Source organism: Homarus americanus, unplaced genomic scaffold (assembly GCF_018991925.1).
Source record: "Homarus americanus isolate GMGI-L3 unplaced genomic scaffold, GMGI_Hamer_2.0 scaffold15935, whole genome shotgun sequence".
Classification (NCBI taxonomy): Eukaryota; Metazoa; Arthropoda; class Malacostraca; order Decapoda; family Nephropidae; genus Homarus; species Homarus americanus.
The window spans coordinates 1-14,776 of record NW_024717378.1 but is presented as its reverse complement, the minus strand read 5'-3'; the positions used below and the strand labels follow the sequence as shown (position 1 = coordinate 14,776).

The 14,776-nt window shown below is 37.2% G+C and overlaps 1 protein-coding gene across 2 annotated transcripts; it reads right to left on the bottom strand.

Annotated features, from left to right (window-relative positions):
* Positions 1-256: 256 nt before the first annotated feature.
* On the bottom strand, positions 257-9,874 carry LOC121858861 (protein argonaute-2-like). Of its 2 annotated transcripts, none has more exons than XM_042355515.1 (3): positions 9,579-9,874; positions 5,401-5,573; positions 257-1,049 (listed from the first exon to the last, which is right to left on the bottom strand). In XM_042355515.1, the coding sequence occupies exons 1-3, from the start codon at positions 9,708-9,710 to the stop codon at positions 926-928; spliced, it is 429 nt and encodes a 142-aa protein (XP_042211449.1). In that variant the 5' UTR covers positions 9,711-9,874; the 3' UTR covers positions 257-925. The 2 variants fall into 2 exon arrangements, with proteins under 2 accessions (XP_042211449.1, XP_042211450.1); XM_042355516.1 differs by having other exon boundaries at positions 9,668-9,872.
* Between the last annotated feature and the right edge of the window lie 4,902 nt (positions 9,875-14,776).

Here is a 14,776-nt window from a genome sequence, read left to right as displayed (position 1 = left end):
ATGAAAAATGCCGCGTTAAGTGAAAATTCAGCTTTGGCAAGGCACCGCGTATATGCGAAAACGCGTTAAGTGAAAGCGCGTTAAGCGGGGTAATACTGTATTGCCAGAGCACAGCAAGCATTTCCTAACTTAGCACCAATAAATCAGAACAGCAAAGCATTTATATTATTTTTAAAAGAGTTTTCAATTAAGTGAATACCTTAATTCTGGTTCTGTACAAAACATTTGTAAATAAGAGGAATAAGTAAAAATTATGATTTTTAGAAACATTGTTATTTATCATATTTCCATATCTTCCCAATAAATATTAAAAGAAAAACCATAGTAAACTGGCATTTAAATGCAATCCTGCTATAAACTGACACAAAAATGGTCTCCAGTGCATTTTTTTAAATTTCTCTTAAATCTTCTGAAATATTATGAACATCAGCATAGTTACATAAAGCTTTGTCCACTCACTAAATATAACATGAAACTTAAATTGTCAACATGCAAAAGAACCAATACATTTTCCTCTAAATCTACAGTAAGCTTAACTCCAAATAAGAAATATACTATGCAGTACAGTATTCCTAAGACAACTATCCTCTTGGCATGGTATAAAAAAAATGAAACCCTTTCAACTGCAATTACACAATTCTAAGATTTAATACAGACAACTATTTTTGTGATTACTGCACAAAAGAACCTGTATCCTCAGATGCATTTTGTACCTTATACTACAGGTACACCTTTTCACCGAGTACAACATTTATCTTCCTAAAGACAGCAAGATATAATTCCTATCTTGTATATGCATAGATGCACCACATGAAAGATTAATTATAGGAACAGTCACCTAAAAATAAATCCTCCCAACAATTCAGAAACCTCTTATATGCCAGTCTACATGGAAAATAAATTCTAGTACACACCATTTGATTTACTACACATAATATAACTTGCTTGAGAGTGCATTTTTCTGTTCAACTGTAGCAACACACTTAATTTCTTCCTGAGTCATACCATCTCCATCCCTTTCAGACAATTCTGAGATGTGTACTTTTGCCCTGGTAATAAGAGAGAGTATATTAACACTAAAATTACTGCAACTGTATACATTATATGTATTTACTGCAAAGGAAACCTGATGTATGGAAGAATTAAATAACAAGCAACAGACATAGTAAGTAGGATTAAGTAGTGATTGTTATAGTAAGTAGTGACAGGTAGGTAATTGGGTAAGTGTGTAGATGGGTAAAGAAGGTGTTGTAAGCAGATTGGAAAGACGGTAGGTAGCTAGATGAGTAAACAGATAGTTCGGGCTATATAAGTGAGTAGGTGGTTAGGGAAGTAAATCTGCAGGTAAGTGAATAGAGATAGGAAATAAGAAGATACCGGTAAGTAGGTTGTGAGGTCAGTATATAGGTAAGTAAGCAGATATGTAGGTAGGTAGGTAAGTAAGTAGTTGGGTAGGTATGAAAGCTAGGTAGAAGGTAGATAAATAATTAAGTAGTAGGTAGATAAATAATTAAGTAGTAGGTAGATAAATAATTAAGTAGTAGGTAGATAAATAATTAAGTAGGTAGATAGGGAAATAAGTACCATAGGTACCTTTATTTTAGCATCTTATTCTTTATTCATATAAACTAATTATCTTTAACTGAAGGAAGAAAAAGTCGAGGTTAGAGTCAGCTGTTGTATTCATCTGCAGACATGAGCATGGTTTTGGTAAGTATTCTAGTGAATACAGTACAACGTCACATATATAATTCAAACCGATACAACATTAGTCATATTATATTCAAAATATCTATCAATCTAATGTATCTCATGGTTTCTTGGTGGTTGTGCTGTGATTTTACTTTTTACGTTTATCCTCTTCACCACTGATTGGCTCGTTAGCCGCTTGGGCGATCAGTCACGTCTGTTACTTTTCTTTTTCTTTTATCCTCTTCACCAAATGATCGGCTCGTTAGTCGCTTGGGCGATCGGTCACCCCTTTGTTTCACACTGTTGGCAAGTACTGGGCATGCACCAGCTCCTGAATGTACCTGAACCCACTCCAGTGTTGGTCAAGTCTGGTCTTGAAAGAGCTCACACTCGGTGCTGACACAACACTTTCTGGTAGATTGTTCCAAGAGTTCACAACTCTCACGCCGAAAAAGCTTGCCCTCACAGTTTTCTGGACCTGCGGCTTCTTCAATCTTGAGCTGTGACCCCTTGTGGGGCGAGTGTCCGCCAGCTCCAAGTAAGGACACTCGACTGAGTAGTGTCCCTTGAGATGCTTGTACACTTCAATTAGGTCTCCCCTTGCCCATCTGTAGTATAAGCTAGGCAAGTTCAGGCGCTCCAATCTCTCAGGGTAGCTGAGGTGCCGAAGTGCAGGCACCAGTCTGGTGGCCCTCCTTTGAACATTTTCAACCAACTGACAGTTCCTAGCATATCTCGGGGACCAGACAGGGTTTGAGTACTCCAGATGGGGAAGCACAATGTTTTCAAATGGTGCACCCTCGCTATTCTTCACAACATGCATCATTTTTCCACATACTTGGGCACTTATTTCTATACTTGAACACTATTTGAATTTCACATTTCAAGTGTGATACACTTTAAAACACGGTAAGACACATGGTGGTGGCCGCACATCAAACACATGTAAAATGTTTCCTTGTACACCTGAGGTTGCTTTGTTGAATGTGCATACATAGCCATGGCATTTTCTCGTTGGGTGTCTCATTGATGCTGTAGGAAGGATACAGTCCGGGATTTGAGCAAACTGGGAGGCATTAAGGCTTTGATGTGTTTCTGGGAGTGGATGGACTGTGGCTCACACAGTTGGTGGTAGACAGCCAGAAGTTGCTTGAGGATGTGAATGGTGTGGTCAGTGAATTTCTTTCCCTTCACTTGTTGGTATAGTATGTGTGCATTTTAATAATAACATGTCCAGGAGATGGAAAAACATTTTCTTATACCATTTCGTTGTTTTCCAGGCACTTTTTACACTAGAGATCATTGCATCTGATTTATCTCCAAGTCTCATGGTTATATTATAAAAAAGAACACTCAGGTTTCATCTCGTATTGTTTTGTTGCCTTGTGTATGTTATGGCTCAGCACAAAGGTGGACAGTAGACATCAAATTAACACCCTTCTTATTACACCATTATATTGAAAGGCATTACTGTGCTTTCCTAAGGATGACTTGGCCATCACTCCTTTCTTTTTTGTTGGGGAGGTATGGCATAGCAATACGCTTGGCTCTGCATGTCCCACAAGCCCTGGTCTTTGTTGTCATGTAAGTACCTGTACTGGAAAAACACTACCCTGTCCCCCCAGAATGGCCAGTGATAGGATCAAGTGTTGTATCAGTAGTGCCCTCATGTACATAATATCTTGGATGTAGCTCATCTTGCAATCACACATCACAAACAACTTCAGGCCAAAATGGTGTCGCTTGGGTGGAAACTGATACTGCCTCGACACAGCACTATACTTCTACGAATACAAATATTCTGGTAGTATAGATAGAAGAGGGTCCTGAATTTCTCATGTAGGTTGTCAAACATAGCGGATTTTCTTCGTCGAGTCACTGTACCCCTCTAGATTATCATAGACGTGGAGCAAATGTAAAATATTTGTGAAACTGTTTACTGAGAGTAATTTGTGAAATATTGAAGTGGCAGTCTGTACCAGGTCAGTGGTCCAGTACTCTATTTATGAGTGGCAGGGTGGCAACGTGTGGGCTGGGGGTCATCTGGGTCATCATCGCTGTTTGTGTCATCCATCCCTGCAGGAGAGGCAGGCCCAGGGGGTGGGTGTAGGGTCATAAGATGAACCAGGTGTGGGTGAGCGGAGTAAGGGAGAGCGTCGAGATAAAATGCTTATGCCTGTGTTGAGAAGGGGGGTTTCAGAGGCAGGTGAGGAGCATAGGGTTGGTTGACGCTCATGATTACATGGAGAGAGAGAGAGAGAGAACGGCGAGACAATGGTGTCTTCCCGCTTCTCCTTTTTTTTTAGTTGGCCCAATCTCACTACTTCTCCTAATGCTGATGCCAAGAAGGTCCTTGAACCCAATCTTGATCATCACCTTCACACTGAGTCACATATAGTTCCTCATTTTCCTTATCCCCTTACATATTTTCTTCACTTTCACTACTAGTACTTCCCTAAATGTAATCCAGGTCTGTGCGTCAAATCACTTTCATCACACGTGGCTTCATTATCGATATCACTACCACTCATAAAAAATAAGACGGTTTCAAAAAACAATAAAACAATTCCCATTTATTTTGCATAATAGTGAAGCCCAAAACTGCAGGATGTGTATACTTAATACACATTCTTGACCAACAACGCCTCTCAAATATAGAACAAGTATTCTCTTCCATGACCATCAAAAAGTTAATAAATACTGCATTGTAACTCCACAAGTAACCCAATAACCCTCTCCCATCCCCCCCCCCCAAACTCCCTTACCCTCCTCAATCCCCATAACACCACCCCCCCCCACACTTGTGATTTCTTCAGATTCCCGAGTTATGCTTTTGACTGTAACATCTTGACTGGGGTTATCACAGGGGGTATAGGAACACCTTTCCCTGACTGAACTACTGTACTGATTTTTTAATGCATTCAACACCACTAATCAGCATATCACCTGTTAACTTTTCTTTTTTAATTGGTTGATCAACACAACCTTCTTTCTGTTTCTACCATATCTTTACAAATGGTACTTAACATATGTATCATCCAATTATCACCACGTGAAACAGAAATTTTTCATTATGGCAGGACACCGTGAAATCATCCTTTTGAACAGGGAACTTTGGCATGTTAAATTAAGATGATCTGACAAAAACCCCTTCATTAACAAAGGTGAAGGGAAAGGAGGGGTGAAACAGTCCCTCCACAGTACACCCATGCCTGTGGTAATTTATAAATTATTCTAAAAAATATCTTAATAAAATGTGCTTAGGGTAAATATTTAGAGATTTTAACTTGCATAAGCTGGTGGCTATACATACTGTATGTATGTTACTGTAAAAAATGAGCACACATTCCATTATATATATTTATATTATGGATATACATTATACAGAAAATAATAACATAAAATATATTAGTAATGCTTACCCCAGTTGCATGCATTGATCAACTATGGTGATCTCTTGGAGTCAAGGAAAAACTATATGATTCAGATAGATAGAGTGAAGGACATATAAATGAAAGGAATAGATATCCAGGAAGCAGCAGTCTGCATGAATGAATGGAAGGCACAAGAAAAAGGAAAATAAATGTCCGGTGTGTGTTAACCCTTGATTACTTCCACCCCGTATTAAGCAATAAGTGGCTTGAAAACTAAGAAAATTTCAATACTCTCCTGAGATATATATATATGTAAACAATCATAGACATTTACCTGAAAGCAGCCAAATGAGCATAGTACGCAGGGCTTGGAAGGGAGACAGATCTTGTACAACGAAAGTACAGATGGCATAAACTGTAGGTTAGCATCTGTATATCATCCATTGTCATATCATTGTCATCCCACAGAATATGGTAATGAGTTGGTTTGCTGGTACCTTGAATACCCTGGAAATAATAAATTAATTCAATTAAAAGTTGAAAAAAACTGCTCACACTGTTCCTTTTATATACCCTTTAATGCTTCCTCTGGGTGGTTACAGAGGTTTAAGATCCGGAACAAGATCACCAATATAAACATTGGTGGTGAAGAAGCGAGTGCTGACCGTGCTGCGGCTAGGGAATTTCCTCCGTTTTTACGTGAGATTATGGAGGAAGGACAATACACCGACGACCAGGTGTTTAACATGGACGAATCTGGTCTTTTCTGGAAAAAGCTACCTTCCAAGTCCTTCGTTGTAAAGAATGCCAGCAAGATTCGGGGCCGGAAGATGCAGAAGGAACGCATCACCGTCCTGTTTACCACCAATGCCTCCGGTACCAGTAAGCTCAAGTTATCGGTGATCCACACAGCACGCAAGCCGCACGCCTACAAAACCATGGACATGACCAAGCTAAATGTCCACTGGCTGACCGCACGTAAGGCGTGGATGTTCTCTACACTGTCCCTCACCTGGTTTGATGACTATTTTGTTCCCGATGTAAAGAAATTCTGTGAGCAACAGAATGTGCCATTCAAGATTGTGTTGCTGCTGGACAACGCACCAGGACACTCGCCCCTACTGTTAGATCATCACCCCAACGTAAAAGTGGTCTTCCTTCCTCCCAACACTCCGTCTATATTACAGCCCATGGACCAAGAGTTAATCTGTAATGTAAAAGCTGCATTCTCTACGAAAAAATTCCAGCTCCTGAACGACTACACCAACACCAGGGAAGAGTTGCGCAAAGTGAGTGACACCACCACCGATAGCAAGAGCGAAGAAGATGAGGATCAACAGTTGGCACAGCAAAAAATACTGTTCAAACAATTCTGGAGAGTATTTAACATCAAGAAAGCTGTGGACTTCTTGGTGGAGTCATGGGATCAGCTGTCTATTGCTACAATTCGTCACGCATGGAGACATGTGTTGCATGGAATACCAGGTGAGAGGAGGAGTCAATCTGTGACTGGTGAGGTTCAGATTGTTGCAGTAGCAGTGGACCTTGCCAGAGAAGCTGCGCAGACTGTTACAGTTCCAGGCTTCTCCGAGACCACCAACGACGACATCCTGGAGGTGATAATGGAACCTGATGTGACTAACGAGGAGATGGTAGATGATGATGATGACGACGTCAGTGAAGAGGCAGGTGGTGCGTCATCCCAAGAAGAACAACACTTATCCCATAGTAATGTTAGGGGTGCCATCGAGTGTATCGAGAAAGCCAAGCTCCTCCTTTCCGACGACCCTGACGCAAACAGGTATGAAATCTTCACTACCCAGCTGTTGCAGACTATGGAGCCCTACATCAAGGTGTATCACGACAACATCAACACCAGCCGTCAGCAAAGCATAACAGATTTCTTCGCACTAGCGTAGCTAGGGGGGGGCGGTCCGCCCCGGGCGGCACTTTTGGGGGGCGGCACTTTTGGGTCTGCTCATCACCCATATCTGCAGCTACTGGAGACGTTAATCCATCCCTTTGTATCGGCGGCAAGTTAATCCTTGTCGTGTCTGACCTAACACCTGACCCACATCATCACGGCCACGTCATGAGCTACACCCTTGCTATGCGCCCCCCCCCCGGCCACACACACAACCTGTAACCTGTTGAGGATTAAGGAAACAACTTCAAACAAGTATGCCAGTGAGCTCATGTGGTGTGGGTCAGGTGTTAGGTCAGACACGACGAGGATTAACTTATAAAGTTTAAGTATGTTTGGTGTGTATTTAAAGCATACTATATTTGAGTATGTGAAAGTACAGTAATATTATAATGGTACACAAACTATTTAATATATATATATATATATATATATATATAAGAGTGAGTCACTGTGCAATATGTATTTTTTGTGGGGCAAAAATCTGTGATACCGCGGCACTTCACCTAGTTACGCCACTGTTTTCGCCTCAACCCAAATGCAGCCAGCTCCTGCCAGCAGTGACAGGAAGATGATTTCTGAGGGATTTGTCAGGAAGCCCGACAACTGGGTGACAGTGATGGCATTCACCAGTAACAGGATTCACCTGAGGCCAGTAATCTGCCCTCTGCTCCTCGAACCAGCCCATCCCCGAGAGTGCCTAATTCATCTTCTACTAACGTAAGTGTTCCACATAACTTTTAGTTTTCCTAACCTAACCTTTATTTTTCCTATGTTAACCTTTATTTATCCGAACCTAACCTCTTCTATATTATTTGTTTTTTCATACCATCATAAAGATAAGATAAAATTTTTACTACAACATAGTTGTGTGTCGTCAAAAAGTGGAGTTTGGGGGTCGGCCCGGACTCTTATTTCAATTAATCCCATATGTTATGTTATTCACTTTACGCGTTCCTCACTTTACGCGGGACCCTGCGGGTTACATTAACCGCGTAAAGTGAGGGTTGACTGTATATATATATATATATATATATTTCATGTAAATCCACAATGAAAACGTGGATAAGATAAATCTTGATAAAATCACACGGGAAAATGGAAACAACGGAGCACCTTAGCTTTCGTCTTTATTCAAGACATCTTCAGAGGCAACTGGATTACATGGACAGAGAGAGGCTTAAATATACAGGGTGACCTTAAAAACATGAGGTCAGGTCATAATGATGTCATCCACTAATCCCCACACCAACACACACGTAGAGGAGCTTAAGAGAAGGGGGGTGACGTGACTAGTCAGGTCAGGTCAAAAATAAGGGACCCACAAAATAACTATCATACACCTAGATCTAAGGTTTTCAAAGCATTTTTAACCTTGGGCCACTGACAAATAAATTTATGTAACATATTATCAGTTTTGAACTGACCATCACTAAGGTTTATTAATTTTAATTCCTTAATCAAACTAGCTTCAACCAGAAGTCTTTCTGTGACACAAGATGATTTAAATATTTCTAAGCTTTTTTCCCAAGCAATGGGGTGATTATTATTCCTAACATGAACGAACAAGGCACTGCTTTCAGATGCTGTTCTGATATTATACTTATGTTGTTTGATTTTGAGCTGCAGTGTTTTTCCTGTCTGTCCTACATAATTACAATTACATTTGCTATATGGAATACAATAAACACTTCCATTTACATTCAAACTTGGGCTATTCCTTATTAACATATTGGTAATGGTTGAGTCATACTTGAAAACAACATTAATATTTAGAAGCTTGAGGAACCGAACTAACGGGACAAATTCATTACGATAGGGCAGTCAAAATATTCTTAAGTGTAGGAACTTGTCTGGTTTGAGAGGAATGAAAGGATTATTTAGCCCTTTTAAAACATCGATCAACAAACACAGAAGGGTACCCGAGTTTCTGTGCAATGGAACGAATGTGTTTCAATTCATCGTCACCCCCCTTCTCTTAAGCTCCTCTACGTGTGTGTTGGTGTGGGGATTAGTGGATGACATCATTATGACCTGACCTCATCTTTTTAAGGTCACCCTGTATATTTAAGCCTCTCTCTGTCCATGTAATCCAGTTGCCTCTGAAGATGTCTTGAATAAAGACGAAAGCTAAGGTGCTCCGTTGTTTCCATTTTCCCGTGTGATTTTATCAAGATAACCGTTGTGTGCTATTTAAAGATTAGTAGGGTCATTACCCAATACCTGAACATTGTGGACCTGGTCTCACCCTTCTCTGTATATATACACCTTGAATTGTATTTCTCTCTCTAGTCTGTACTCACCCCTGAAGATGTGAATTACACGAAGGCGCTTGGGAACTTCGTGTTTTCTTCTTTCCTTGTGGTTATCAAGGAAAGAAGAAAACACGAAGTTCCCAAGCGCTTTCGTGTAATTCACATCATCAGGGGTGAGTACAGTCTGTACTCACCCCTGAAGCGTTAACAAAAAATTGCCGCCGTCCATTGACTGCGTTAAATTAACGGCGTCAACGTACAACACTGCATACAACATTCTAGTGTTTATTTTTCTACTCTAAAATAAATATATCAGAATAAAGGTGAACTTACTTGATGAGAGCAGAGATAGAAATCTCGCTCACTTGGATGTGTGATCCCAGAATCCACAACAGTACCAGGTGGAACATTCTTACACTTACCAACACCATCTCTGTCCTCACAGAACAATCTGAAAGAATTCATGTATTTTAACAAGGTAAATTATCTATCGATCATGCTTCTTTGAGGGTTCTAATATCCAAAAGAATATAAAATACAGGGTACTGTACCTAAATGCAAGGGTGTTTGAAGGTGGGGGTGGAGAAGAGAGGTAGGTCTTGTGGAAACAGGAGCAACAGACAGTTTGAAAATGTACAAGTTGTGTGTGTATATATATATATATATATATATATATCTTGAATAAAGACGAAAGCTAAGGTACTCCGTTGTTTCCATTTTCCCGTGTGATTTTATCGAGATATATATATATATATATATATATATATATATATATATATATATATATAAAATGGAAACAGCAGTGCCTTGGCTTTAAGTCTTTATTCAAGACATCTTTACAGGTAGCAGTTGCCTCTGAAGATGTGATATATATATATATATATATATATATATATATATATATATATATATATATATATATATATATATATATATATATATATATATATATATATATATATATATATATATATATATATATATATATATATACTGGTAGGGAGGGTTGGTGGGGGGCGGGGGGGAGGGAGGGACCGACCGACTATCTGGCGTGGTTGGAAGAGGGGGGGAGGCAAGGTGGGGTACTTTGATTGACAGATAGTGTCGTGAAGAATATTTTTTTTTTTATTAATTGAAGCTATTTGTTTTAGCTCATAAAATTCATATAAATTACCCAGCCAGAATATAATTTACATTGCTGGAATTCTTACAATTTGATGATCATTTTGAAAGTAAACATCATAGATTTTGCATTAGACATACAAATTTTAGATCTAATGTAAGTATTTTGTTTACTCTGAGTAAATATGTTATCTTTTGTACAAAATATATGACATTTATATTCAAAATATTCCTGGTCTTACAAGGAATCCAGCAATGTCAATTATATTATCCTAACTTTAGTTTGAGGTATTATTTATTACTATACCTTAAAATCTAGTGGTTTTCCTCCCAAAATTTCTCAGAGAAGGAAGAGCCAGCGAGTGTAGTGTGAGAAGAGGGGGAAGGAGTTGAGTCCATTATTTGAATGGACATTAACTTGGCGACTGTATTTCTCTATTTCTCTTAAGTATTAATTGTGTGCATGTACCATCATAAAATTAAGATGTTATTTTTACTAGAACATAGGTATTGTGTCGGAAAAAGTGGAGTTTGGGGGTCAGCCGGTCTCTATTTCATTTAATCCCATATGTTATGTTGTTCACTTTACGCGGGCCTCCGTGGGTTCAATTGACCGCGCAAAGTGAGGGTTCACTGTGTATATATATATATATATATATATATATATATATATATATATATATATATATATATATATATATATATATATATATATATATATATATATATATAGTGGAGTCTGCATTTACGCAGTCAATTGAACCCGTGGAGGTCCGCGTAAAACGAAAAACGCGTAAATGAAATACACAAAGTAAGTGTACATTTCTACCTTTTTTGTTGAATTTAGGCAATTTTCGGTGAGCTGGAACCAATTGCACAAAAACCCTTTGAAACAATGGTTTCGGTTAACGAGTTTTTCGGTTACCGAGCAACCTGCTGGAATGGATTCTGCTCGTTAACTGAGGGACCACTGTGTGTGTGTGTATATATATATATATATATATATATATATATATATATATATATATATATATATATATATATATATATATATATATATATATATATATATATATATATATATATATATATATATATATATATATATATATATATATATATATATATATATATATATATATATATATATATATATATATATATATATATATATATATATATATATATATATATATATATATATATATATATATATATATATATATATATATATATATATATATATATATATATATATATATATATATATATATATATATATATATACCCGTGTATAGCACGAGTTCTTAAGACCAAATTTTTGGGCAAAAAGTTGGGGGTCGACCTCTATACGGGTAATAGTTTCGTTAGGTTGAAAAAAATTTACCAGTAACTACCAGTAAACAATGGAAACGATGCACCAACGCACCGCCCGCTGTGAGTGTCGGTACAGTTGCCAGGGCAGATCTCTTGCGTCATCATAGCAAGCCCAAAGTAGCCAAATGCATGGTATGGTATGCACAGGAGTATGTAAAACATAAAGTATTCATTTTTAAAAGTTTATTTATAGATACATAAATTTTTTTTAATTAAATTTGAAACATCAATCTTTGTTAATTAAATTTGAAACAAAAGAAAAATACAATACCTTATTTATAAATATTTTCATTAAAATATTACATCACAAGTATATTTTACCTTAACTGTGCCTGAATGAATATATTCTCAGAAATAAATATGGAAATGTAATATTTTTGCTGAAAAGACGTACGTATTACAGTGGAAAGTGGGATAAAATTGTGACGAAAACAATGACTTTCACTTTCTTTCGTCGTTCAAAAGATTTTGCCGTAATCGTTTTTCGAATGGTTTTCAGTTAAAAACTGTTGAATTACAATAATATTCTATCCTAATTGACTTGAATAAATACTACGATACCATATTTCTGAATATTTTCATTAAAATCCATCAAAATCATTTTCCTTGTCATCATCTGCAGCACCAAACAGCTCCTCCCAGTCCTCTCCTTGAACAGCATCGTCATATGGATCAACACCATCATCAGCCATAGGATCATCAATATCTTCATCCTCATTCACGCTCTCATTAGCCTCATAATCCCACAACAAGTCGTCTTCTGTTCCATCAAGAGCATTCGAAATCCCACATTTCTTAAAAGATTTCACCACAATTTCTGGTCTGATTGCATCCCAGGCCTCTACAATCCATTCACATAATGTTGCTAGTGATGGAGCTTGGATGTTGCCTCCCTTTGTGTATGTCCTATCGCCTTCTATCATCCAGTTGTTCCACTTCACTCTTACCGCATCTTTAAATGGTTTGTTTATGGAAACATCCAGTGGTTGGACAAGACTTGTTAATCCACCAGGAATCACAGCTGTATCAGTGTTTTCCTTCCTAATCCCAGCAGTAACACTGTCAACAAGATGTGACCAAAACATATCCCACACAAGAAGACTTTTTTCTTTGCGCAGTCCCCCTGGTCTAAAGTTCAGACTTTTTTAAGCCATATTTGTATGCCGCCTTCATCCATCCATCCTTTCTCGTGCACATGGATGATTAAAAAAATGCTGTCTGACTTGCAACACTGTTGGTAGGGTCAGGTGGTTCTAACGGCACCTGCCAGGACCCGGTAATCAAATTTATAAGTGTCTAACCTCAATTACTGTAGTTTATCTGATGTAGGCAATATGAAGTAAAAAATACCAGTTAAAGTGAGAAATTGGAAGAGAATAATTAAGAAAGATGTGGTTGGGCTATTTTTGGTAGGGCTGAGGGAGAGAGTACCAGCTGTTTGGTCTTGTTTGGCGGGAGAGTCACGCAAATAACCGTAGTACTGGTATTTGTTTGGTGTCTTCTATATTTTTAAAAATGAATACTTGTAAATTAAAAGTACCGTAACATTGTATTATATACAAACTTGTCATATTTCTGGAAAATAAGAAGCAAGAAAATAGAATATACCGGTAAACACAATTTCAACGTACGCTAAAATTAAAAGCTGCTTAAGAAGGGCCGAAGCAAACACAAAGCCTCCGCGACCAGGGCTCTGCCGTATCAGCTAGACGGTAATCGTTTTCAGTTAAAAAACTGTTACATCACAAGTGAATTAGGATAGAATATTATTGTAATACAACAGTTTTTAACTGAAAACCATTCGAAAGGCGATTACGGTAACATCTTTTCAACGAAAGAAAGCAAAAGTCATTGTTTTTGTCACGATTTTATCCCACTTTCCACTATAAAGTGAGGTATGCTATAACGAACGGATCCTACTACGAATATTCCTATAACGAACGGTTTTACCTACAAAATTGAGAATGCTATAACGAACGAAACTCCTACAACGAACATTATTAAGAAAATTTTTTTTTTTACTAATTTATTGTTTTTTTATTACAAGCATTAATGATACTCTTTATTTCAGGGGTTTAGATGCATATTTATGCACTTTTTTACAATTTTTACAATTTTATATTATATTTTTCAGTGTTAAGTGGTTGTATTTGGGGGCCTGGAACGGATTAATCCTATAACGAACGAATGCTATAACGAACAAGGTTCTAGAACCAATTAGATTCGTTATAGCATACCCCACTGTAATACGTACGTCATTTCAGCAAAAATATTACATTTCCATATTCTCAGAAATAAATAGTAGTTTTGCTGAAACGTGATGTATTTCAATGTAAATTAGGATAAACTACATGAAAACAAAAGACTTTACCAAACCTTCCGATGTTCAAGATATGTTACTCGTTTTTTTATTAGTTTTCGGTTAAAATACTGTTATATTAGTGATATTCTATTCATACTGTGCTTGATACAATACATTCACGGAAATGTAATATTTTTTGCTGAATTGACGTACGTATTACAGTGGAAAGTAGGATAAAATCGTGACGAAAACAATGACTTTCCCTTTCTTTCGTTCAAAAGATGTTACCGTAATCGCTTTTCGAATGGTTTTCAGTTAAAAAACTATTGTATTACAATAATATTCCCTCCTAATTGACTTGAATAAATACTTGAATGGAAATATACAATATTTTTGTTGAAACTACCTGCGTTTCAGTGTAAAGTGTCGTAATAATAAATGGTAAACAAGTTTATAGGACGTAGTGTTTCTCTGAAGGTTTTGTTGTTCCTTTACCCTCAAAAACTTGGGTCGACCAAAAACGAGGAATATCATAAATTAACAATTTCTTGGTCAAAAAATCGGGGTCGACCTATATACGAAGGGGGGTTATAGACGGGTATATACGGTATATATATATATATATATATATATATATATATATATATATATATATATATATATATATATATATATATATATATATATATATATATATATATATATATATAGATATAGATATAGATATATA

Coding starts and splice junctions, on each gene's coding strand:
- LOC121858861 (XM_042355515.1), bottom strand. CDS start 9,710: ATGAATTCTTTCAGATTGTTCTGTGAGGACAGAGATGGTGTTGGTAAG. Junction 5,574..9,578: donor TCTATCTCTGCTCTCATCAA/GTAAGTTCACCT, acceptor TATTATTTCCAG/GGTATTCAAGGTACCAGCAA. Junction 1,050..5,400: donor GCTCATTTGGCTGCTTTCAG/GTAAATGTCTAT, acceptor TCTTATTACCAG/GGCAAAAGTACACATCTCAG.